This window comes from Xenopus tropicalis, chromosome 1, assembly GCF_000004195.4.
Source record: "Xenopus tropicalis strain Nigerian chromosome 1, UCB_Xtro_10.0, whole genome shotgun sequence".
Taxonomy (NCBI): Eukaryota; Metazoa; Chordata; class Amphibia; order Anura; family Pipidae; genus Xenopus; species Xenopus tropicalis.
In genome coordinates, this window is record NC_030677.2 from 16,238,904 (window position 1) to 16,265,942 (window position 27,039).

Below are 27,039 nucleotides of genomic sequence, written 5' to 3' on the forward strand. Positions count from 1 at the left end.
GCAGCTGTCTGGTTGCTAGGGTGCAAGTTATCCTAGCTACCAAAGAGTGGTTTAAATGGGATACTGTAAGAGGTATAGGAGAGGGACTGAATAGAAAGATAAGTAATAAAAAAACAATAACATTGTAGGCTCAAAAAGCAATAGATTTTTGGCTGCTGGGGTCAGTGACACCCATTTGAAATCTGAAAAGAGGCAGAAGAGGAAGGCAAATAATTAAAAAAAACTATAAACAATGAAGACCAATTGTCTGTTTTATGTAATTAAAGACACTAAGTTTTTTATGCGCGATACTGCATGCGTTATTTTAGTCGCGAATACTATTTTCGTGCGGTATTTGGCGGTACATGCGCTAATCAACGCACCGCGTATAAATAGTTGCGGCGTATAAATAGTTGTGTGAATAAACGCACGCCATGTTAGCCATACACACCATTACGCTCGTAAAACTACTTTTCTGAAAATGCCTATTTCCCTGCAAACTGGCGGCTGCGTCACTCTGGGGCCAACACAGACTTGAATAAATCCCACTGCAAAGTCCTTATTGTGTTGCCAAAAGCTCATTAACTGTACTTTTCCATAATTACCGCCTGCCTCAAGTAGGTGTTCATTTTCACACAGACTAATGCAATATTTAGCGCGTCTAAGTGTTTGTGAATCAGGCGTTAGTATTCATTTCTGCTCGCAAATTAACGCATGCGATGTGTGACTTAAGGCACGTGGTAATACTGTAGTGAATCGCGCGTTAATTATCACGTCTATATTAACACAAAAAAGCGTGCGATAAAAATTAACGCACTTTAGTGAATCAGCCCTATTGAGTCCTATGGGAGGCTTCTAAAACCAGACATTGAAGGCTTCAAAGCCAGAAAGGTTTTCGCGGAATTTTCGGTACGAAAATATTGTGACTTTGGGAATGCAATAACAATATTTTCGTACGACCGATAAAAGTATTTTTGTGACATTTTAGAACATCAGAAATTATTGTGGCTACTCCAGATTTTTACCATAACGTGTTTTAAGCCCACCAAAATTTGGATTTTTTTGTAATAGCCCCAAAGTTTGCCTAGTAGCAGTAACCCATAGCAACCAATAAGATGTTTGCTTTTAAACAGGCGAGTACATTCTACCTGTTGATTAGTTGCTATGGGATACTGCTCATGGGCAAATTTAGTGTCTTTATTAACACCAATAGAGAATATATATATATATATATATATATATATATACAGTATATATACTGAAAAAAGTTCTGCACTCAGAGTCTTCTAAAAAGTTTATATTTTATTAAACCTGGTGTAATTTAAATACATTGTCTGTCATGATCTAAATAATTCAAATAATTCACTCTGCCATTTAACATTTTATTTTTGAACCAACAAATGTATTTGTAGCTGTAATATTGGTGTGTAGGCGCCATCTCAAGTGCATTGTGCCTGAGTCCTGAGCTTCAGCCAGTGCTACACATTAGAACTGCTTTCAGCTAACCTATTGTTTCTCCTACTCCATGTAACTGGAGGAGTCCCAAGCGGACTTGGATTTCTTACTATTGAGTGCTATTCTGATACCTACTGGGAGCTGCTATCTTGCTCCCTTCCCATTGTTCTGCTGATCGCCGCTGGTGGGGAGGGGGGGGATATCACTCCAACTTGCAGCGCAGCAGTAAATGTGCCTGAGTCTGAGCTTTCAGCCAGTACACATTAGAACTGCTTTCAGCTAACCTATTGTTTCTCCTACTCCCATGTAACTGGAGGAGTCCCAAGCCGGACTTGGATTTCTTACTATTGAGTGCTATTCTGATACCTACTGGAGCTGCTATCTTGCTCCCTTCCCATTGTTCTGCTGATCGGCCGCTGGGGGGGGGGGGATATCACTCCAACTTGCAGCGCAGCAGTAAAGTGTGCCTGAAGTTTATCAGAGCACAGGTCACATGGCTGTGGCACCCTGAGAAATGAAGAATATGGCTAGCCCCATGGGAATAACAGATAACAATGCAGGATTCTGCTGGAGAAGCTTTATTAACTGATGGGTTTTGAAAAAAACCTGTTTTCTTATGACAATCTTCTCTTGTATTATATATATTTATGTAGGGACGTGAAATAGTTAATCTTTTTCACTCTGGCAGAATGTGATAGGATGGATTAGCCAACTAAGTGCTGGGCCTGTTTTGGGAGGAAGAGCTGTTTCCTTTTCCTGTAAGAGCATTATCTGGCATTTTCCTTTACAAACCAGGAGGTGTCAGGTTCCCTAGGTTTTAAAGGAACAGTAACACCAAAAAATTAAAGTGTTTGTACTTTCACCTTGAACTGGTAAAACTGGTGTGTGTGTTTGCTTCAGTAACACTACTATAGTTTAGCAAACAAGCTGCTGTGTAGCCCCGGGGGCAGCCATTTAGGCTGGCCATACACATACCGATTTTTGGACCGTGTTTGCTCAGAATTATCATCACAATGATTTTCATACCATGGCGATCGGTCGTATAGTCGATTTCAGCCAGCTAACGAAACAAATCTGTAAATGTATTGTGTATCTGCCGATATGCTTGGGGGACCTACAATGGGAGTCACTTTCATTCGATTACTGCCAACTATTTCATGTTCAGAAAATCCTCCCATTTGTTATTTTCAGGGCTTTATCCTACAATTTCAGCCTGAATGTGAGTTTTAGATTGTTGCATTTAATTGTACGAGAGATATCTAAATGTTCATTGGAAGAAGACTAAAATCTGAATGTGTATGGCCGGCTTTAAGGTGGCCATACACGAGCAGATCCGCTCGCTTGGCGATGTCGCCAAGCGAGCGGATCTTCCCCCGATATCCCCACCTACGGGTGGGCGATATCGGGGACCATTTAGGTAAAAAAAATAATAATCCGATCGTTTGGCCCTGGGGCCAGACGATCGGATTATGTGGGCGGCAATGGGGCAGTCGGATTGGGGACCGCATCAACGAGCCCATGCAGTCCCCGATCCGACCAGATTTTCTAACCTGGCCGATCGAGATCTGGCCAATTTCAGGCCAGATATCGGTCGGCCAGGCCGCTCTGCTCTCCCCATACACGGGCCGATTAGCTGCCGAATCGGTCCAAGGGACCGATATCGGCAGCTATAGTCGGCCCGTGTATGGCCACCTTAAAGGAACAGTAACACCAAAAAATGAAAGAGCTTTAAAGTAATAAAAATATAATGCACTGTTGCCCTGCACTGGTAAAACTGGTGTGTTTGCTACAGTAAAACACTACTATAATTTATATAATAAGCTGCTCTGGAAAAAGGAGAAAAGGCACAGGTTACTTTGTAGATAACAGAAACATTCTGTAGAATGGGTTTCTATCTGCTTATCTGTTATCTGCCTGCACCTTTCCTTCTCCTTTTTTCTTCAGACTGAATGGCTGAACCTAGTTAGTGTTAAGGTGCCCATACACGTGAAGATCCGCTCGTTTGGCGAGGTCGCCAAGCTAGCGGATCTTCTCCCGATATCCCCACCTACGGGTGGGCGATATCAGGGAACATGTAGGCCAAACGATCTAATTATAATGGCGGCAATGGGGCAGTCGTTTCGGTTTACCGCATCAACGAGCTGATGTGGTCCCCGATCCAACTAAATCTTTTAACCTGCCCGATTGATATCTGGCCAATTTCAGGCCAGATATCGGTCGGGCAGGCCCTTCATTCCTGCCCCTACACGAGCCGATAAGCTGCCAAATCGGTTCGAGGGACTATCTGCCCGTGTATGGCCACCTTTACTGTTTCTTTAAAGTCCTATATATTGATAAAGGGTGAGTTCAGAGGATCTCTTGTTATTGTATTTAGGAGTGCTGAGAGGCTAGAGGCTAAACTAGGCCTCACTTTCAGGATTAATACTAGAATCCCGTGAAAAGCAATAGTTATTGATAGCCAGACTGTGTCTTGGTACACCCCAGGAGTGTAGGACAGGCAGGGCTTGAGAACAAGGGCAGCTCAGTGCCCCAATGTAGAAGAAACATTGGGTTGGTATCCCCCCAGGCAATAATTGCCTAGAATAGGGACCATAGGGGAAAGGAACCCAGGATGGGATCAAACCTGTTTCATATGCAGTTTAATTAATATGTTCTACCACATTTGAGCTAGGAACATGTTATTTATGCACTTTTGCTAATACTACAAGTGGCTGCATCTGTACTGTAAGGATAACTTGGCATCCCTGTAAATACTTTGTTCTTCAATAACGTTCTTGTTAAGAACCACTGGTATACAATTGATTTTCAACACCCTTCCTCCACTAACCCCGCAAGGGCCCAATCTGAGATCAATAATTGCACGTAAGCTGTTCTGCAGAGAGATGCTGGGAGTTATCCCCACTCGATGAGGCTGAGGGAAGGTAAAAGGCGAAACCAGTATAACCTTTGTCTGGGACACACAAAACACTGCACTTCTTTTACCTGTAGCTTTTAATATTTTAGAAATATGTGTATATATGTGTATATATATATATAGTGTGTATGTATTTAGGTAATATATTTAGTAATATATTTAGTAACTAAATATTTTCACTGTCTGACATTACTGCTCTTTTAAGGAGTGGGTCACTGGCAGTTCTGGATGTTTGCTGTCCCTGAGGAAGGTAAGTTATGCAATCGAAACACTGGATTTTTCTGAGGGTATATTTTACAAATAAGTATATATAAGGGAAAATTTAAATCAATACTTACCGAAATTTTCCTTTCCTGGTTACTATGGGCAGCCTTCACACCTATGGGGAAACCCCATAGGTTCGATGGGGCTGAGGGCAGGTAAAAGGCGAAACCAGTATACCCTTTGTCCTTTAAATCAATACTTACCGAAATTTTCCTTTCCTAGTTACTATGGGCAGCCATCACACCTACGGGGAAACCCATAGGTTTGTAGGCTGCCCATAGTGACCAGGGAAAAGGGAAAATTTAAATCAATACTTACCGAAATTTTCCTTTCTTACCGTAGTTACTATGGGCGGCCTTCACAGCTATGGGTTTCCCCGTAGGTGTGTAGGCTGCCATAATGATCAGGGAAATATGTATATAATGAGACTGTATGAATAGCAGTGTGGTCACATGTACTTTATCCTTGACCAAGGTTCCAAGAAGGACTGAAATGTTGGCTGTAGCGTGAAGTGAAATAAAATAAATCCCTGTGGTACACACAACTAGAGTGCTGGTCCTCCTTCCAATTATATTCAGATCAATTGACCCAGGTGAGGACTCTTTTCAGTCATATAATTTACAGTATATAAAATACACCATACTCATTATTATTGTAAAAAAGCAGGTTTTTTTTATTAAATACCATTGGCAGTACCACAAATTTAAATATAAAAAAAAATACAACAATGCATCATGTACATCACCTCAGTGATAAACATTCGTATAATAGAGTGCTAACAGAGAGTACAACTTTTGGGGTCTGTGAGAGCCCTGTAAACATATTTCAGTAATGAGGAGTACCTGTTGGAGTGTAAGGCTGCTATTGGCTCAGTGTGCTGTAGGGAGGGGGCATGAAGGTGCCAGGGGAGAGGGCTAAGGCTGACCGTTTAGTCTAAACCCCATGCATTATGTTGGCCACCTTGCTAGCCCACTGACTCTCACAAAGAAGGGAGCCTGAGGCACCGGGAAATGCTTATTTTTATATCTACAACTCCCTGCATCCTCACTCGCCACTGCATACAGATGGTTTCCTGAACCCAGCACTCAGTGGCTACGAGGACAATATGGCTTATCTCCTTCTGTCTGTGTTAAAAGACTATATTATTGTTAAATGTTAAAGAAAAATATACTGTATTATAGAAACAGGTTTTATCTTCCTAATATGTTCTCTTAAAAAGAGTGCAAAGCAGAGCCTAGCTTCCCTCTCTGTATTTAATAACATTTCTTCCCTTGCCTGGGACATTATCTATAGACGTAAAGTAAAGTGCTTGATGTATTGATCAGCAGTGTGAGGTGTTGGTCTATAGAAGTCTAAACATAATGCCTCAGGTGGTGTAAGGTATATGGCCAGGGTGGCTGTATGCCAATTGGAACTATTGGGCCCAACAGGGCCCCACACAATTGGGAATAAGCACATAAAGATGTCCAGCTCACCCCAATAAGAATTGACTGATAATGCTGCTACGTTATGTTATGAGACATTAAACACAAAGTGGGCACTGCATTCATACTGCTATCCCAGGGGGTCACTGTGTATAGTGTGCCTGAGGGGCCAATAATCACTGTCTCACACTGTATATACTATGCTTGGTGTGTCAGTGCCCAGTGCTAGGGGGCCATATTGTGCCATGAAATGTTGGGGGCCAATGGAACAAGAGAAAGAGAGGGGAAAAGGCAGGGTTACACCATCACTCACAGAGCGAGAGACTATTTGCCCACCCAGACCTGGAACCCTGTGCCAGCTGGCAACACTTGTTTAGGGGGTCCCACCAAAATGGTCCCAATTGGGCCCAGCAGTTTATAAGATTAGCCCTGTATATTGCAGCTCCTACTTACATATTCAATCAAAAAGGAATGTTCTGCACAAACAACAAGCTGTGACACTGTACTTTGCAACTTATTTGGGGAGTAACATAAAGGTAAGATGAATGCTGAAATATGGAAACACATAGACTGTTTGGATAAATAAATTAGTAATGATTTCATAAAGTTTACTTTAATAGAAAAGTCAGGACAGTAGGAGGCAGCAGAGATCCTCAGTGATTGGATTCTTAACACAACAGACCAATACTGAACGATAGGCAATACATGGTATGGCCACTTTTCTGTTTATCTGCTACACAAATTTGGAGCTTTTTGGATAAAGGGATTCCCGATGAAGCATTCATTACCTCTACTTTGTTCATACCATTTTATGAGCCTATTTATGGCCAGTTTAATAGGTTATTCTGCTACCTGCTCAGTCTTCGAGTACAAGGGCATTGCATGGAAGGTTATTTTTATAAAAACTATACAGATGCATCAAGAAATACTTCTCTGTGAAATGTCTGGTCCTTTAGGTCATTTCCATTGTATACTGAGTGCTGGGTATGACTACTATCAGGATCATGAGAAAGCAGTACAATGAATGCAATATAATAAGATTGTCCTACAGTGTGCATGAAGGTACAAACAGTACATGCTTGTGTATAAGGCACCATGATGGAATTACAGTACGTATTGCACTGGATACACAGAAATCAAAAAAGCCGATAAACACAGAAATCAAAAAAGGCTTTAGTAAAAATGGTGGCATCATGCCAGCTGCTCCACCCTGACACACTATGGTAGTAACTATTCCCTGTTATGGTTCCACCACCTGTTTCAAGAAAAGAAGGGCAGGCCAAGCTTGATCAGAGTCAGAAGCACAGAGTCCATCAATAAGCAGGATATCGCTTTAAAGTGCCTCATTGTCAATGGTACATGTTATTATAATGATATTAAAATACATATTACAGGGCAGGATGAATTTCCACAGGTTTTTTTTAACCAACATAGAGTGGTTCCAGTACTTATTTCTGCCTCCAGGTGACTGCACAAAGTGCCTGAACAATTCACCATGGGACCTTCTCTGGGCCTCATAGCCACTGGCACTTGTTGCATTTCACTTAGTAGTCAAACTTTGCACCATACTCTATCAATTGGCACCTATTTTTTTTTTAATGAAAAGCTGTTGAACACTCACTGAGCTTTCCATTACAACATGGATGCAAAGTGGCCTGCAGGAAAATGGCACAAGGTGGAGTGTGGAACTTGATGATTATAAAGTTTGAAGAGATCATCAAGTCAAAGGCACCAATATCTTGTATTTACTAAAGAGTTACAGAACGCTGTAGGAATTCAGCGGAATTACTGCTGAAAATGAAGCTCCTATAAGCTGAAGAATTGGATATATTTATATAAACCAACAAAATGTTCCAGAAAAAAGAATGATGCCTTCAGCAGCCCAGAGGTACAAGCCTAAGGATATTGGCTGACTCCAGTATACTCCAGCATACAGACACTGGGATTCAGTGAGTACCATACATGTGATGTGAGATGACCCAAGAACAGAGGTTGCTTTTGTAAGTCCAAGACAGGCCGGCAGGCCATAGATGAACCATCCCTCTTGTGCCAAGCCTGAAAGCCTTTGCCTTCTAGTGCAAATATTAGGATACGTATCCCTGGTTTTGGATTTCATTTCTCTTCTCTGTTATTTTCTCTGAAGAAAGGCAGCAGCAGCAGCTTGGACCTTGCCCCCTTGTATTGGCCTGAAAGGATATAATGCAAGAGCAAGAGTCAGTATGATGCTTTAACCTTACATTTTTGTGAATAAAATGTGTATTTGTTTTGCATGTAGGTTTTTGTTTTATGTTGCATTAAATGGGTATGGCTTACTGTATGCAGATAATACAACCTATTCTTTTTCTGTATATTTTTTACAATAGCTTGGCATGGCAGAGGTAGCAGAAATATTGCAGTCTGTTCGGACCTCTAGATGGTGACAACTAGAGAGATCAGCCAAGGTAAGCAGTATGGCAGTTCCTACTGGTTTATCTATAAATACCCCAAGGCCCACATTAAATGTTAGGCACCTCCCAGTGATTGTACCTTTCCTTCTCCTTTAAAAAAAAGAAAAGCAATTGTTCTATATTAATGTTTCTAGGGATGCACCCGAATCCACTATTTTCAGATTCGGCCATACCCCAAATCTTTTGTGAAAGATTTGCCCACATACCAAACCAAATCCTAACTTGCATATGCAAAGTAGGACAAGGAAGGGATAAAGAGAACTGCGTGTGCAGCAAGGCCAAGAGCATGGATTGGGCCGAATCTGAATCCTGCTGAAAAAGGCAGGATATTGGCCAAATCCCAAACCGAATCCTGGATATGGTGCATCCCTAAATGTTTCCTACTTTTATTATAAACAATTTAGATCCACTTAACCTCTGCAACAGACACATGTCATTCAAGCAAGATTGAAAATCCTGTTGGAAGAAGGCTACATTGGTGTGTTAAAGGGGACATATTGTGTGAAAAACAATACTGAGCCAATGAATTGTACTCATCTAAATTCAGAGGTAATGTGCTTTAAAAAGTAGGGTTTCGGGCTGATATATTGAAAATATCTCTAAAAAACCCACCAGTTCCACTTCCGGCTGCCTCCTTTCCCAGGCTGTGCACTCAGCATCCCCAACTGTAGGATAGGAACCAATCAGCAGCTAGGCTGATCTGATAGGGAACTGAAGCCTGTCTTTGCTTGTGTGACTGCAGGGCTATTCCCCTCCTACTGTACTTCTGGCAGGGACCGTTAGGACATGTCCATCCTTTATTTGAAACATGGACAGGAACCTGAGAGGATCTATAGGGAGCTCCAATAAAGGGGCCACTTTTCAAGATAATATTCATTTTTAGCCCAAAGTGCAACTAGCACCATGTATTATTAATAATTGCCTACAAGATTAGAGTGTTTTTTTGTTTATCGTATATGTCCCCTTTAATGTGGCCCTCATCCGATGGCCTCCTTAGCGAACACTGGCTGAGAGTAGTTCTCATGGCTGACAATATGGAAGACTGACTTTGGTCCTTATTGAACTCACCTGCGTGGCCCTTTAAGCTGGGTAGCAGAGTTGGTGATGGGAGCCTTGTTATGTGTGGCCGGTGTCATAACCAACAGTGGCTCTTTGTGAGCAGGAGTCACCGGCAGTGGCTTGGAAGGTGGGTTCAGCTGAGCATAAATAGAAAAGCAAATGTTATAGCATCAAGTATTCTGTATCTTTTAAATATCTTTTTTAAATATCTGCCCAAGTGCCTAAGTATATATATATTATGCAAGGAGCATTTTCTTACTTTACAGTGAGCTCAATATAGTGGTATTTAGACTTATCCCGTACAGGCTGTACAGATAGCAGACAGGGAGAAATCATCTGACAATGGACTTACCTGCTGCGGCCTAGGGCAAGAGGGTAGAGGTTTCTTGGGGGGTAGCAGTTTTACATGAACGGTTTCTTCTTTTGCAGGCAGAATGGGCGACGGTTTCATTGGAGGAGGAGGAGGCCTAAGAGGCTTCCCATGTTGGATCACTGGGCTGGGAGCCGGACGAAGAGGACGCACAACGTTAACAGGATGAGAACTGTTCTGAGCAGCAGTTGTTTTTCCTTGGAATATGTCCCGTGAGTGCTAAAGGAAGACATATATTATTATATATATATTAATTATTAGCAAAATTTAATAACCTAAATACCCCCCAAACAGCTTACAGAATAGAGAATATGTTTATGTCCCACCGGCCAAACAAGCACAAAAAAGCAGGCACACTGCTGTCTAAATACAGGAACAGAACTACTTACAGTTTGTTTGCTGTCGGATTTAACTGGATAGGATATATCGCGCATAGTAAAGATCTTGCTTGAATACGCTCTGTTTGCCTTTGGTTGGGTGGCTTTGCATAAGCTGTATAAATACATGTTATAAATACATGTTATTACAGTGTTGTTTTTACATTCTTTGTTTATATTTTTTGACACAGTTATACATTACTCACGTATGGTGATGTCTACTATACAATAACGGCATCTAATAAGAAATCTGTTGTGTAATTAAGTAAATTAACATTCAGATACTGTCTAACAAAGTAAATGCACGAGTCTAAAGTATTAATAAATATGCTGTACTCTGGTTAACAAAAAGGGTGCAATGTACCAATCACTGTTGTTAGCGTACTGGCATAGGGCCTTGTCATTTCAGGAGCCCCTGTACCCGTGCCGGGGGCTGGCATTATAGCTCTAGCCACACATAAGGGCACATGAATGTGTGCAAAGTGCAACTCAAGAGCAGTTTCCATATTTTTTACCCAAAATGCAGCTATTTTTTTTTCCAGAATTCCAGCACCATTGTGGTCGCAAAAGGGGGATGCTATTGATGCAATTGCACTGCTTTTACCCTAAGCGCATCCGATTCACTTTTAATGCAACTGTGTTCAGTGCAGCTGAACTGCAGCAATTAATGCAGAGCGTTGAGGGTAGCTCTAGGGTTCCCTTGGGTCAATAGGAGCAACAGCACTCAGTTGGGAACGGAAGGCAGGATGGAGTGCTGCCAAGCACAACTATACAGAAATGAAAGGAGTGCATTTTGACGCAAGTATCTGATGAAATTAATAGTTTAAACACAACAGATTGTGGGGAACGTCTGGGGACTGCAACTGCACTTGCGGCCGTACATGTCCCATATACAGATGATGCAGTTAATACAATGGGCCTTTCCCCCTCCCATAAATAAATCATAACTCAGACTCGCACCCTTTTTTTTTACCTGCATTTTGCTTTGCTCTTCTTCAGCCACTTGTTCAGGAGAGAACCTGGTTTTCGATACCAGTAGACCATCGCAATAGCCAAACCCAGCAGCAGAACCAGGAACAGGATAACCAAGAAAATAGTGACACCCACAGGAACTGAGAAGAACCACACAAAGGTCAGTACAACAAAACCCATTTTCGTTTAGTTCATTTAGCTTATAAAACTTACACTCTAGCTGAAAATATTAGTCCAAAGGGAGCTTTTTGTCCAAAATGCAAAATCCCTGAACCAGACTTCTTCCATTTCATGTGGCCCTACAATAACTCATCTATGAACAACTATTGAGAAGATAATCTCCAATACTTTTAATATCTCTTTGAAAGTAAATCCACTAATATGTTTATTAAGCCTTTTGCCCAAGTCAATTAAATTCTTGGGAAAAAAAAGAAAATCCAATTAAATTCCAAATGCTTTTCGCAGCAGCGAGAAGATCAATTTCCGAAAACTGGATTAGCCCTTTATTCCCCAAAGTTCCTGATATTTTCATTTATTTATACGAGCTGTGTCCTTTTGAAAGTATTAAATTCAGATACAGCAACAATACATTTATAAATGATTATACAGGTATAATGGTTATCCAGAATGCTCGGGACCTGGGGCTTTCTGGATAAGGATTTTTCCATAATTTGGATCTCCGTGCCATAAGTCTAAAAAATCATTTAAACATCATTTAAGCCCAATAAGATTGTTTTGCCTCCAATATGGAGTCATTATATCTTAGTTGGGATCAAGTACAGGTACTGTTTTATTATTACAGAGAAAAGGGAATCATTTAACCATTAAATAAACCCAATAGGGCTGTTCTGCCCCCAATAAGGGGTAATTATATCTTATTTGTGATCAAGTACAAGTACTGTTTTATTATTACAGAGAAAAAGGAAATAATTTTTAAAAATTAGAATTATTTTCTTATAATGGAGCCTATGGGAGATGGAACTTTCTGGAACATTTTGTCTATGAAGATTTTCATTCATCCAGGCCATGGTATATCTAGTATAAATAAATTTGAAGCAACTGGACTTGTTTAGTAATCATTGAAGACGTTTCACTACTCATCCGAGCAGCTTCTTCAGTTCAACTGACTGGTATGGGAAGTCCTCAGCATATATACTCTTCCACTAATCCAATCACAATGGCACTATGTAACTCTTCAGAAAGGTGACATCTAAAACTCACAGAGGTGTGAATGCTGTGGAGTTACTTTGAAAGGATTACCCAAGTATCATGCAACTCTTCAAACAGGTGTTACTTGTTAGAGTTGCATGAATGGATGTGTGAAGAGTTCTGAAACTGCCGGGGTACAGATGTTAGAACAGCATTGTATGTAGCAGACAGATGGTGTCGAAGTCCCCCGCCTCTGTTAAGGGATGGTTTCTCCACTTTGACATGAATGGCCTCTTTTACACCTCTTTCAAACCAGCGGTCTTCTTTGTCCAAAATTTGAACATTGCTATTTTCAAAGGAGTGTCCCTTGTCTTTTAGGTGTAGAAAGACAGCAGAGTCCTGGCTTGTAGTGTTCACCCTCCTATGCTGAGCCATTCGCTTAGAGAGCAGTTACTCTAACAAGTAACACCTGTTTGAAGAGTTGCATGATACTTGGGTAATCCTTTCAAAGTAACTCCACAGCATTCACACCTCTGTGAGTTTCAGATGTCACCTTTCTGAAGAGTTACATAGTGCCATTGTGATTGGATTAGTGGAAGAGTATATATGCTGAGGACTTCCCATACCAGTCAGTTGAACTGAAGAAGCTGCTCGGATGAGTAGTGAAACGTCTTCAATGATTACTAAACAAGTCCAGTTGCTTCAAATTTATTTATACTAGATATTTCTGGAACATTCAATAATGTTTATTACAGGGTCCGATAAACTAGACTGAATGCATGCATACTGCACCCACCTCTCCCACTGCCAAATCAAATTAAAAAAAGGAGAATAATATGGGGGCAGAGAGTAAAGTACTATAAAGTTTGGCGCAAACAGTTGCTAGAGTCAATAGAACCAACTTACTGTCATTAGGTGCAGGGCCACTGTCTTGACTGCCACCTGGCCCAGGTTTGTCACAGTAAGGAGGGGCCCAGCCTGAATGACAATGGCAGTTTCTGTTGCTGTTACAGACCTGTTGGAAATAAGCAGAAAGGTCAGTATGGATTATGTAACGGGACACGAAGAAAGTACTAGACACTACCATTAAAACTTGAGGCAATAGTCCATACACTATGTTCTTATACCTTGCTATTTAGTTAAAAGGGACAATTCAACATTAACTTGGCACATAAACATTGCTAGGTCATTAATGTAGCTACTCCAGATTTAAAAATATCTCATTCAGATGCACAAATTGTAAAAGAATATATAATACAATAAATAATGGCAGAATCTTAGGCATGGGCAAAAGGACAGATTTACTAAAGCTCTAACATTTCTCATTTTTTTAATTTTAAATTCGAATAAACTCATTTCCATGAATGTCTGGCATTTACTAAAAAATCTGAAATGAAAAAGCATGTGCAGGAAAAGTCACAAAATTTAAAAACTGCAACTTTTTCGAACTGTCACATAAAAAAAACCCCTAGAGTTTCGAAACAAAAAGCAAGGGACATCTGCCATTGTCTTCTACGTGATCTCAGTGAATTGTCAAGTTCTGATTTTTAGACATTTTGGCGCATAATAAATCTCAGAAAAGTCGCAATCTTTTTAAAAAAAACATTGTAAAATTTTGAATAGGAAAAAAAAAAAATTAAACAGTTGGTAAATGGCCCCTAAACGTGTGCCAAGCATGGGGGTGTGGCAAAAACAATATATATATATATATTATTTTTTTTTTTTTTTCTTGGTATAATGTCCCTTCGACTGGCCTATACATGCTTATGTCAGTACAATTCCTGAAGCCACAGACAGATGACCTCTAGTGGCTCTCATTGGTATTGGATAGTAGGTTTCTCTATTCTTTCAATGGCCTAACATGTTCCCAGCCACAAACAAAACGTTATATAACTTAGTTCCCTTTCCAAATATGGAGATGAATGAAAAAATCCTGAATTCAAGTGACCTGGCAGATCAGTTTCTCTAGCTTTGGACCCCTGCCCTGATTTGTATTGAGAGTTTAGTTAATGTTGCTATTACATGTCACTTACCCCATGTCCATTACACTTAGACACGCACTGGTCCAGCTCAAAGAAGGAGGCATTCTGACAGCGACGATCCTTGCATACCTGCAGGCACAGAGGGTACCAGTGTTACTCACTAGCAATCCATTGTAATAAACAGAATTCAAAAGCCCACTTCATGCCTAATGCACAAAGACAAATCCCCATAAGCACACTTATTCATATTATCCCATCACAGGGATCCTATGGGGCAGAAATTGTTCTCAATGCAGGGGAATAGTGGTATAACTGTTGCCCCAGCAGTGTTAGACTGGCCCACTGGGATACCAGGAAAACTCCCTGTGGGCCCAGGTGTTAATGGGGCTTCCTACTTCTAACCATTTGTCCAATTTCATAATCAGTCCCTGTTTCTGTATGGGAACAAAGGGTTGCTCCCCAATCCCTTGGATGTTGCTCTCAGTGCCCCCAAACCAGGTAGTTATTTTTGAATTCCTGACTTGGGGGCAAGTTTTGGTTGAATAAAAACAAGATTAACTACCAAATAAAGCTTTTATGATGCTAAAGTTAGAATGGTTGGGACCCCTGGTCTAAGGTATTCTGCTTGGCCCCTGGCATCTCAGTCTGACACTGTGCCCCAGTCATCACACATCTTTATGCCCACCCATTTCCAACAGACTGTGAGCACATTTTTAGGTTATCTACTGTCAACTTTGTTGTCTTATCAATGGTGCACAAAAGGGTGCTTGGAGACCACTTTTATCCAACTATCCTGCAGTTCCAGTGAGACTGTAGTTAGCCTACTCACAGACAGAATATGGTCTAACAGTGCTTCTCTTGGCATATAATTCAAAAGTCCTACAATCCCACTGTGAGTTGCCAAATTATACATAGGATATGGTACATAGTCTGACTGAAAGGATTATCCTGACAATTATGCCCAGTGTGGCCACATAAAATCTGTCCTGTTGGTCTTTTTTCTTGGATCTCTGTTTGTTTTTCATGTAGGGTGTTTGGCCCTTGGCATTGCCTTAAAGGAACAGTAACACCAAAAAAATGAAAGAGCTTTAAAGTAATAAAAATATAATGCACTGTTGCCCTGCACGGGTAAAACTGGTGTGTTTGCTACAGTAACACTACTATAATTTATATAATAAGCTGCTGTGTAGCCACGGGGGCAGCCATTCAAGCTGGAAAAAAGGAGAAAAGGCACAGGCACATAGCAGATAACAGATAAGTTCTGTAGAATACAATAGTGTTTTATCTGTTATCTGCTATGTAACCTGTGTCTTTTCTCCTTTGAATGGCTGCCTCCATGGCTACATAGCAACTTATTTATATAAATTATAGTAGACTTTCTGAAGTAAACACACAACTTTTACCAGTGCAGGGCAGCAGCACATTATATTTTAGTTACTTTTATACACTTTAATTTTTTGGTGTTACTGTTCCTTTAACTTTATTGCTCTGAGCCTGTTCCTGACCTATTGTTTGTATACAGGAAACATTATATGGCCCCACTGTAGCGTTTGAGTGTCCATCTTAGTTTTCGGAGAGAGAAAAGAAGCTTGCTACTGGTCCTGTGAGCTAGCCACACAGTATAAATATGTCCTGAATTTACAGAAATGTTTTTGATTTGGCGGCACTATCCTTTTATTATTAGACAGGTGAGTAGACAAATTTCTAAACAGAATATCTGGTAAGGATATTCTGTCCTGGTACTACAAACACCATAACACCGGGGAAGCAGCCAAGCCGACTCACCATGCCGTCTCCACACTTGGTCCCAGTCATTACGAGCCCCGGGTCACCTTCCTCTTCTTGCATGGAGTAGGCATGTACCCCCTGACACTTCATCTTGTAGCCATTAATGATAATGGTGTTGTCCACCTTCACCATGCTGGGGTCCCTGGGCTTTTCTGAGCTCGTCTGGCATTGGATTTTTCCACACTTAGCATCTCTGACAAACAATAATGAATAGTTTGTTAGATTCTTTCTCACTTCTATGGGGGGAAGTCATAAAAGTGTTGGTAAGTACACAGTTCTTAAAGAAACAGTTCGGTGTAAAAATGAAACTGGGTAAAACAGACTGCACAAAATAAAAAATATTTGCAATATAGATATTTAGGCAAAGTGAGCTGGAGTGAGTGGATGTCTAACATAATAGCCAGAACACTACTTCCTACTTTCAGCTCTCTAACCTCTTAGTTAGTCAGTGAGTTTAGGGGGGGCACATGGGACATAACTGCTCAGTTAGTTTGTGAGCAATCAGGTCAGATTCAAAAGCAAACTAACTGAGCAGTTATGTCCCATATGCCCCCCCCCCTTCAAGTCACTGATTGGTTACTGACTGCTAACAGCTTCGAGAGCTGAACGCAGGAAGTAGGGTTCTGGCTATTATGTTAGACATCTGCCCACTCCAGCCTTTATAGATTTCATTTTTTGCCTAACCATATCGAAAACATTTTTTATATTTTGCGGAGTCTCTATTTTACCCCGTATAATTTTTACACAGAACTGTTTCTTTAAAGTGTTGGTGGCAAATTGTAGGAATTTCGCAAGCACGACAAATGTTAAAATTGTAAAAAATTGTCGTTATTGCGCTGTACTTAAGCCAAATTAACATGTCAACATTTTTTTCTCGACATCTTTGTCATGGCATAAAATATGTCTTTAAAAATGTCATGGGTACGCCTAATTGTTGGTATATATAATGGCCATGCCCACTTTTTTTAACATTTTTGTAAAAAAAAAAAAAAAAGGTGGAAAAATGATGGATAATTGGTCTGTGAATAAGTTAGTGCACAAAAGACAATTTTTATACACTTTAAGACATTTTCCTTTACTGACATTTTTGTGAATGCCCCCCTAAGAGTAATAAGTGTAATTTCTGTTTTATTCTGTGGTCGTGCAAATCCTATTGTTGCCCAGTACTGTTTTACAATCTGGCCAATGACTGAAATTATTTATCATATACAAAGTTCTGCACAAGATCATAGGGAAATCTGTATCTCACATTCTGCTTCCCCCCCCCCACAGTGATTGGATGAAAGGATGGTTCATTATGAGTAATAGAATGATTTCTATACTGGAAGGGTAGTTATGTAATTAATCATAACCCTAATGTGCCATTAGAGCTTTGCCCACCATATGGGTAGTTTGTTGGCCTTCCTCTGGATCAGTTTATTCAGTATGTAGAAAAGATTAAACTGGGTCAGCTTCTATCCAGCTTAAAGAGGACCTGTCACCCAGACATAAAAATCTGTATAATAAAAGTCCTTTTCAGTGCTGATGAAGCCGTTTTTGCATTGGACTGAAAATTTGCTCCCCAGGCTACGGGTTCGGGGCTGGCAGCACCCGGACCATACTTCAACTTTGGTGAGATGTATTTTGTTTACCTCCATTGAGAGTACACATAACAGTGGCGGGCCTGGGGTTTATACACCCGGGCTTATGAACGTTCTAGGTATAACTTCCTTGGTTTTGACCTTTGTAACTTTCTATTTGCCTTACCGCCACTAATTACTAAGAAGTTTCCTTCACTTGTTTGTTTTGGGTTCAATAATAACCCCTTTCCTTTCTTTTTTGCTATAGAGGTGGTGCAGACAAGTACTTTAACTTTCCATTCAGCGCTACCTAGATGTCACTGCACTCCTCACATTCCCCCTTCCTCCTCCTCATCTAACTGTGCAGCCAGTGCATTTGTATGGGCCTCTGATCCCCTATTCTGGCACATAAACAAGATTTTGGCATGATACACAGCTTGCCTTCATAACAGTGTCCACAAAATGGTGCCTGCCTGCTTGCTTTGATTGAGTAATTCCAAGACGGAAGGAAACAAGATTTATATTATTTATATAGAGTAAGTAAAGTTTATTTTGCTCAACTAACAATATAGAAAATAATTTGGAGTTATTTCTTAGGGTGACAGGTCCCCTTTAAGCCACTTACCGGGATGTACACTTCACAAATTGTCCTCTTCCATTCTTGCCGCAGTTTCCATACTGGTCTCCTGCTTTGTTCACATCTTGGAAGCAGAAGTCAGGGGCAACCACAGCTCCTGTTCAGGGAGCAACACACAAACCAGTGAGCAGGTATACTCTGAGACATGCTATAACAACACAGACGTAACCTCACCCCCATACATACAAGCAGGCAATGGAGAGATGCAGCGCATTCAATGTAAAATAATTTCCACTGCAGTTTTGCTTCCTCTAGGGAACAATGGCAATACTTGGCATTTACACCATAATGTATTCCCATGCTTTTATCAATGATCTTTACCCATTAATAGTACTCCTTTACCAGTATAATAGACATCGCCAGATTTCTTATCCGGGTGCCCCAAGGCTGCCCCCATTTGTCACCCTGCTAACATTTAAACTCCGATACAGAGCAGTAGGGAGAGGTCCCCATTGCTCCGTATGGGAGCAGAATTTCATAATTTTGTTGCGGCAGGGTGGCATGCCTCCCCTAAATTTTTGCCGCCCTAGGCCTGGACCTTTGTGGCCTTGCCTCAAATCCGGGCCTGATAATAAATGTTTTGTTAAGCCATTTAGAACAGCACACCTAGTGGCACACAGCAAATATACATACAGTGCCGGCAAGACAGGGAGATATAAGAGAGAAAGGCCAATCGCAAAGCCAGCTACTGCCTGGTGTTATGTATGTATATCTTTATTTATAAAACACTACTTATGTACGCAGCACTGTACAGTAGAATTATGAAGCCAGAAGGAGATGTGAAAGTTACCTGAACCCCAAAGATGGATACACTGCTGCTGGTGAGTGAGACACATGCCATTATAACAGTATGCCTCCCCAAAAGCACATGAGGACCCATCCAGCATATACACATTGGAGGGACAGAAAGGGGCATCCCCCGTGCAGAATTCTGGAAGGTCACAGGATCCAGCCATTTCCCGGCACTGAGTCCCTGCAGATTTCAGCTGGAAAAAGACAATTCAGCACCATAAAAGTCAGGTGAGGTTTCCAATACTAGAAGCAAGCTCATTTTGCACAGGCAAAGGCCCAGTTGCCAGCTGTCTTTGGAAACGTGAGCAGTGGTGTGTGTCACTTACCCTACAATCCTGGCAACATTCGCCATGAGCGCACTTGGCGCCGGCCTTTAAAGTGCAGTTATTTGCATTGCAGCAGGGATTAGTGCATTCCTGTGAAAGGGAAACAGCCAGTCACATAAAGAACAAGACTTTTAAGGGACATTATTTTGCACCTTGTCCTTCAGCAGAGGGTGAAAAACCAGTACAACTCTGAGACATACTCACCTCTGGCTCCCCACAGTCACACTGCTCTCCTTCCTCCAGGAACCCATTTCCACACTTTTTCCCCATCACGAGGTCATTGGTGTTTGGCATGTTGAACAGGCACATTCCACCCCCCTTCCTGAAATAACTCATAAGCTGCTGCTGACTGCACCGGCTGAACTTGCGAGGGAAGGGATGCCTGAGAGAGAATGAGACAGCAAGCCATTTACATGTGAGAAACATGATCCTGTAACTTCCAGAAATCAGGTCTCAGATGTTCTCTGTCACCTGTCCCCTTACCCAGTGGAAGCCGCCATGATACAGCCTCCTTGTTCCGGAGTGGCCTCCACACAGCAGCCGTCATTGTCGTGGCTCATTCCAAAATTGTGTCCAATTTCATGGGCCATTGTTGCAGCAGCTCCAATTGCATTTTCTGAGTGATCCTAGAAGAGGCCCATAATGTAAGCTGGTTAAACAGTGGGGCTGTAAAGTCGCTGCTGCAATTGCATATGGCATTTATTAGTAATTGTTAGCACCCACTTACCATACTGACTCCCCCTGAGTTCTCAGCAGTGCACATGCCTTCCAGTGGTGCCATCCCAATGGTTGTTCCTTTAAACGTCACCCCTCTATAAGACAAGATATGATATTGTACTTGAAACATTAATGACACCCAGCCAATACACAGAGAGGGATGGCTCACACTCACGTGATTAGCTGCGCGTTATCGTGCTTCTTCCGGGACCTCAACTTTTGCTTCCACTGTAGGAACGATCTCAGGCTGTCGTTGGCATCATCATTCACATCACATTGATCCCTCTCTGTCCAGACTTCCAGCCCTATCAGAGCCACCTTGATGTTCATGGACATGTAGAACTGCATAGAGAAGAGTGTCAGTTACCACCGTCATACACCAATCTCTTATCCAGTCTCTATAATATATTAAACTCCTCTCTCATATAACATCTATTCTTCTCAGTCTTTTAGATTTCATTCTACATTCCTTACCTTTCATCTCACAGCTAATCCATTCCCTCTCATAAAGCTTTTCCCTTTCTCAGATACTATTTTATTGCATCCCACAGTAACCCCTTAGAATCTCACATTTGATTTCCTTTTTGTTTCTTTCTTCATGTTTCCCTTCTCTGACACCTCTTAAGGTCCCCATACACGGGCCGATCCAATCACCTGGCGATGTCGCCAAGCGAGCAGATCTTCTCCCGATATCCCCCACCTACGGGTGGGCGATATCGGGAGAATCCAGGCTAATTCGATCGTTTGGCCCTGGAGCATCAACGAGCCCGATCGAGATCTTGCCGATTTTAGGCCAGATATTGGTCGGGGAGGCCCATCGGTAATGCCCATACATGGGTCGATAAGCTGCCGAGTCGGACCGATATCGGCAGCCAGAATCGGCCCGTGTATGGGGACCTTTACTCTCACCCACATCCACACTATTTCCATATCTCCTCAGCTTCTTCCCATTTCCTTCTCTTGCTTCATCCCAGGTCCCACCTCTTGTCCACTTTACTCCCAGCTTTTTTGGAGCTGTCATTAAAGTAAGTAAGCCTATAGATCATAGGCTTCTTTTACTAATAATTGCCCCTCTATAGGAGGAAATGGTTTTGTCTCAGTTTCATCCAGTTAATATAAAGCAAAACAAGATATTTTAGTTTGATAAGGATTTGCTATACAGGTAGTGGAACTCCTATGCAGAATGATTGAGACCTGGAGTCTTCTAGATCAAAGCCGTCCAAATAATTACATGTAATAGGCCAATTATATCTTATACAGCAAGTTGGAGGGCCAGATTAAATTAATGATGACATACAGTATAGTGAAGTCTATGGAGCCTCTGAGGAGACAGAGGGATGCCATAAAAATCTTTTGGAGGGCCACATCTGGCTCGCAGGCCTCCAGTTGGATAACCATGTTCCAGATAAGGAATCTTTTTGGGAGGAAACCGCCATAAGGCAAAATTGTAAAAAGTCAATAGGATTGTTTTACCAAGGTGATCATTGTTTAAATAGGACACTGTGGAAAATGAGAGCATTCAGGATAACAGGTTTCCAAATAACAGATACCTGCAAGATAATAACCTGTGAGGGAGGGTGTGATTTATTCACTATTAACCCCTCCCTTACCATAGAGCATGTAAAATATAACTAGTACTTGCCTTGTCTACATAATTGGCAATTTCAAGGACACGTTGCTTCGTGCTGCCTAGATTCCGATTCTGTTTCATAAACTGTTGGAGAGAAGAGAGACACATCAGACATACAGTTTTGCTGCCAGTGTAGTAACCGATGTCAGTTTGGTATAAAGCAGCCATACACCAGGTAACCCTGTAAATTATCCAGCACATAATGTATAAGGGGGCCATACACAGTATGGACACCTTTTTATTGTTTAAATCATTTGGGCAGACAGCCCCACTGATCAGAACAGCAGGAAGCATAGAGGTTCCTTATCTTGTCACCCATCATATACAGGTGTGGGATCTATTATCCAGAATGCTCAGGACTAGAGGTTTTCTGGATAAGAGGTCTTTCCATAATATTGTTCTCCATACCTTCAGTCTTGTAAAAATTATTTAAGCATTAAATAAACCCAAAAGGACTGTTTGCACCAATACAGATTAATTGCATCTTAGTTAGGTGCAAGTACAAGTTTGCCCCACATCATATTCGGAGGGCCCAATTTCTACTCACCATGCTGTAATCTGCAACAATAAATAGCTCCATGTATTTCTGAGACCTCCAGACGTTCCTCCTTACCTGGATAGGAAGACAGAAGGTCAGAACTGGTGAGAAGGCTGGATGTTCTCATGTGCTTTCTCCCTGCCCAGACCAGCAGGAAGGAAGAAATGGGACATGAAAACCTACATACATTTGGAACATATTTGTTGCAGGTTTTTATCATGGGGTCCAAATTGCCGGACCAGCCGAGTTGCCTAATAAATTAATTTTCTCATATTGGCAGACCATCGCTCTATCGTAAAGCAATACTAACATGTTCCTATTCATAATTAAACATGTCACTATCACTAGTAAAAGAGGACTCCCTGATTATAAAAACAAAAACATCCCCTATGCCAACCCCACTTACTACTTCTTCTACCCACTGCCTAACTGTCTGCTCCCCTAAGTAAATAATATGAATAGTTATAATACATATTCCCAGTGCAACAGTACAGTACAGTTTTGGGGGCCTTTGTAATTTCTCCCCTACCCCTAGCTTGGGTTGCCGTCAACCACTCTAAGCTTACCCTGTGATGGCCAGGAGGTGCTGTAAACTCCTTGAAGTAAGAGGTGGTGCTTCCTGAATGTCCTTCATGCCCACAGCTCCCACCTTTGATCGGCAGGTGTTCAGTGCGGACCAGTGAATGAGTTTCTTTACCTGATACCTCCAGGGGACTCAGGTAGTAGCTGTCATTAGTTCTCAGCACAATCAAACCACTAGAAAAGGACATTAAGCAGAAGGAATGAAGGATTTAGTGCCGATGAGCCCAACCAATCCTATCTTTACATAGAGGTATCAAGCAATTCATTTATAACACAGGACTCTACTTCTTGTACATCGTACTTATTTAAAAGTCCTCTTCCTCCCAGTGTCTGTCATTTTGTTGGGACTCAAAAATAAACAATCAAGCATTTCAATGATTAAACCCAAGGCACCTAATGGACTGCATGAGGGAGAAAAAGACCACCATGGAGGGTCTCTTATGGCCTCTAGATAGAGAGCAATGTCAATGTGGATGACATTGTACTTGTCAGTTATGTCTATACAAGAATGAGTGTTACCTGATTCCTGAGCAGGTGGTGAGAGCGACAGAGGAGTCATCATAGCCTTGCACTTGTCCATGGTAATAGCAATGCTCCTGTGAGTATAAAAGGAAAGTGGGTTACAGAAGTTTAGGTACTCAATAAGTGAGAAATTGCACATATCTAATGGATCAGCAGTGGTGATAAGGTGGGATCACTAGGCAAAACTATGGGCTTGCTAGTTGTTGTGGACCAATGAATGACCCAATGGATCAGCTGAATCAAGACAGCTCTTCCTAATGGGCACCAAGCAAAGCACATGGAAGTATGGCATCAGGGCAACGTCTCTGGATCACTACTAATATTTACATAAAACTGCAACTTTAATATGTGGGGACACAAAGTCTAAACATTTCTGTCCTAATAGAGTGTTGAGTTGAGTATACAAGAGGCTCAGAGCTGGAAATCCATTGGGGAGGAGAAGCCATAGGCCTATCAGTAGGCAGGTTACTGATCAACACAACAACGGAAGTGCTTGAAGGTTTGATGTGCAGGATGTGGTTGAGGTAACATATATTATCCATTATTAGCCTATTACTATGGTCTTTATTGCCTATTTTACATGTGCACACATGATTACACTTTCTCCACACCAGGGAAAGACAGCTGGATGCTAAAACATGGACATTGATATATGAACTTTCTTTCTCATTGAATACTTGTGATTTTGCACCTGTGCTCTAAATTGTATTCGGTTTAACCCCACCCCTTGTTCTAACCCTCCCATTTACCTTCCCCATCTCTACTCTATATATATATCCTACACAATAGGAGTCACTCTGAAGGTGGCCATACACGGGCCGATTTCAGCTGCCGATGTCCTTTAGAACGATTCGGCAGCTTATTGGCCCGTGTATGGCCACCTTAAGAGTGACTCCTATTGTGTACTGGTCAGCACCCCACCTACAAAAAGGGATTTTTATACAGGCTGAGCTCTCCATTCTTGAGTGGGTAGCCTTTCACTGACAGCATCACATTGGCTTTTGGAGAAAGCATAGACTTCAAGAACTCACAGTCTGACTTACCGTGTGATTGGGAGACAATGTGACCATCTGCCCATCAGTGTAATGTGTCTCAGTGTAGCCGGGCGCAAACAGGCGGCTGCAAGGGAACAGGGAAAGGTTTAGGATCTAAATATTGAGAAAGTATTGTATTCCCCTAATTATCACACTGGGCACTGAGCCACAAACATGCGTGAAAGTATAAACAGTACAAATGTACAAGGCAGGGAACATTTTATCATACTGCCCTGTAATAATAAAGCGTATTGTTACTGGAATGCTATCTAAATACACAAACTCAATTTTCCTATAGGAGCACAAGTAACACAAGCATTATGTTCCCTGCTAGGGGGAGTTTGCAGACCTCACATGAAGCCTCAGTTTCCCAATCAATTTTAATTCTTATTACTTGCAGCTTGAGCTGCATTTGTGCAGGTTTCATTTCCATCGGACCTTCAGTAAGTGAGTAGAATAATCCCAATAAAAACAAATGAATGTGAAAACCTAAAGGTGGCCATACACATTAAGATCCGCACGCTTGGCGAGGTCGCCAAGCGAACGGATCTTCTTCAAATACGCCTGGGTGATATTGGGCGAATTTAGGCTAATTCGGTTGTTTTGCCCTTGGCTAAACGATCGAATTATAACAACGGTAATGGGTGCAGTCGGTTCGGGGACCGCATCAACGAGCCGATGTGGTCCCCGATCTGGCTAAATTTTTTAATCTGCCCGGTCGATATCTGTCCAATTTCAGACCAGATGTCAGTCGGACAGGCCCGTCGGTAGTGCCCATACACGGGCCGATTAGCTGCCGAATTGGTCTAAGGGACCCATATCGGCAGCTAAAATCGGCCCGTGTATGACCACCTTTATTCTGAACTAATAGTGAAATTAAACCTTGAAAAACCTTGTCACACTAAAAAATAATTCCTTTTCTATCATGTTAGTTGAGCAAAATAAACTTTAAAATTATTTTTTTTTCCCTTTAGTCTTGAAATTTACAGTTACAGCCAGCAGGCCAGTGCCATTTTGTATACACTGTTATTTAGGCAAGCTTTGTAACACCCCAAAATCTTATGCATTTGCCATCTAGGTGATATCTAGGAAGTGCTGAATAGAAAGATAAAGCAAATTTAATTAAAAATCTGAGTTGTCAATCATATATTGCCTGCCTTCAGCATAGAGGCGGGGCAGGCAAGATATGGTTGACAGCTCAGATTTTTAAATACATTTATAACATAATACCCAAAAAATGAGCCTCATGTTACTGGTTCTGCAGGGTCTCCGTCTGCAGACACAAGCCAGTAACAAAAACCTTCTTATTGCAGAAATTTGCTGACTGTGTCAGTAGGTAGTACAGCTGTTTGTGTTTAAAAAGTTCCTTTTTATTTCCAAACCAGAAGCAGGATCAGATCCTGGCTGGGTAGATTTAAGAACAAGTAACGGTGTGCATGTTTCTTGCCTCCAAAAATAGAAAAAATAAAAAGGCAATTGAAAAAATAGCAAAATACAGTGAATGTAGATGGTCTCACAAGCGAAACCTCAGTCTATAGGTATTAGGTAATGACCACTACAATAGCTAAAGAGTAGGAACAAGCAAAAATAATAAACTCTTTAGCTATAACTGCAAAATGTTTAAAAGCTACAAAATGGAGATAATAGCATGCAGGGTAAAATCTCAGGGCATGTAGTCGGCATGGTCAACTTGAGCTGCCCAATTTGGCCAACAAAACATCCACTAATAAGATCATCCTATTAGGGATGCACCAAATCCACTATTTTTAGATTTGGCCAAATCCTTCGTAAAATATTCAGCCGAATACTGAACCAAATCAGAATCCTAATTTGCTAATTTTGAACTGCCGTGTTTATGTAACAAAAAGTCACCTGAATTTAAGGATATGGATTCGGTTTGACCAGGAGTGTGGATTCGGCCAAATTCTGCCGAAAATCCCGAACCAAATCCTGGATTCGGTGCATCCCTACTTCCTATGTATGCCCAGGTTTAGCTCCTCCAGTCTTAGGATAAGTCACTATTTGCCCAAAAAGGTACTAGACATTATGGGGACCCTGGCTTGTACCTCCAAAACTCTGGGGAAGATGAACTTTAAACATAAAAGAACTTTGCATAGGCCAGGATCCCATTGGGATCCACAATATATCTTGGTCTCCTACATCCGTTATTTATTCTTCTTCCTAGAACCATGTGGAGTTTTGTCCAGATACATGCTCAAGATTATCTAAATATATTTACTTTAATGAGCATTTGCTTTCATGAGATATCCTAATGCGCCCTCCAAGTTTCTCTATCTCTATATTAGTTTCCAAGAGCCAGACTGTTTCCCTACTCCCAACACATTCTGTCTAGGCCACTGTCCAAGAACGCAAGAGACGTATCTGTTACATGAGTGGCTTAGGACATGCATGTTTTAACCCTATGAGCACAGTGGGGGTGGGGGTGTGGGTGTATTACATTATGACCATTATGACTTTATGTGGCCAAAAAGATCCTGGAAAGCAAAAGAAGGTTTTTGGCT

At 41.4% G+C, this 27,039-nt stretch overlaps 1 protein-coding gene across 2 annotated transcripts in view; it reads right to left on the bottom strand.

Moving 5' to 3' along the window:
- Positions 1–5,261: 5,261 nt before the first annotated feature.
- The window catches only part of adam33 (ADAM metallopeptidase domain 33), a 61,273-nt gene continuing 39,495 nt past the window's right edge, over positions 5,262–27,039 (bottom strand). The window contains exons 4-23 of one of the 2 annotated variants that reach the window (XM_012963957.3): positions 24,527–24,602; positions 23,481–23,557; positions 22,946–23,135; positions 22,389–22,454; positions 21,854–21,925; positions 20,387–20,553; positions 20,222–20,306; positions 19,978–20,120; positions 19,699–19,876; positions 19,495–19,584; positions 19,167–19,362; positions 18,365–18,473; positions 16,178–16,373; positions 14,444–14,521; positions 13,317–13,425; positions 11,263–11,401; positions 10,302–10,404; positions 9,895–10,131; positions 9,552–9,679; positions 5,262–8,222 (exon numbers count right to left, since the gene is read on the bottom strand). In XM_012963957.3, the coding sequence (XP_012819411.2) occupies positions 8,165–8,222; positions 9,552–9,679; positions 9,895–10,131; positions 10,302–10,404; positions 11,263–11,401; positions 13,317–13,425; positions 14,444–14,521; positions 16,178–16,373; positions 18,365–18,473; positions 19,167–19,362; positions 19,495–19,584; positions 19,699–19,876; positions 19,978–20,120; positions 20,222–20,306; positions 20,387–20,553; positions 21,854–21,925; positions 22,389–22,454; positions 22,946–23,135; positions 23,481–23,557; positions 24,527–24,602 (2,497 nt within the window). In that variant the 3' untranslated portion in view covers positions 5,262–8,164. 2 annotated transcript variants of the gene reach the window in all.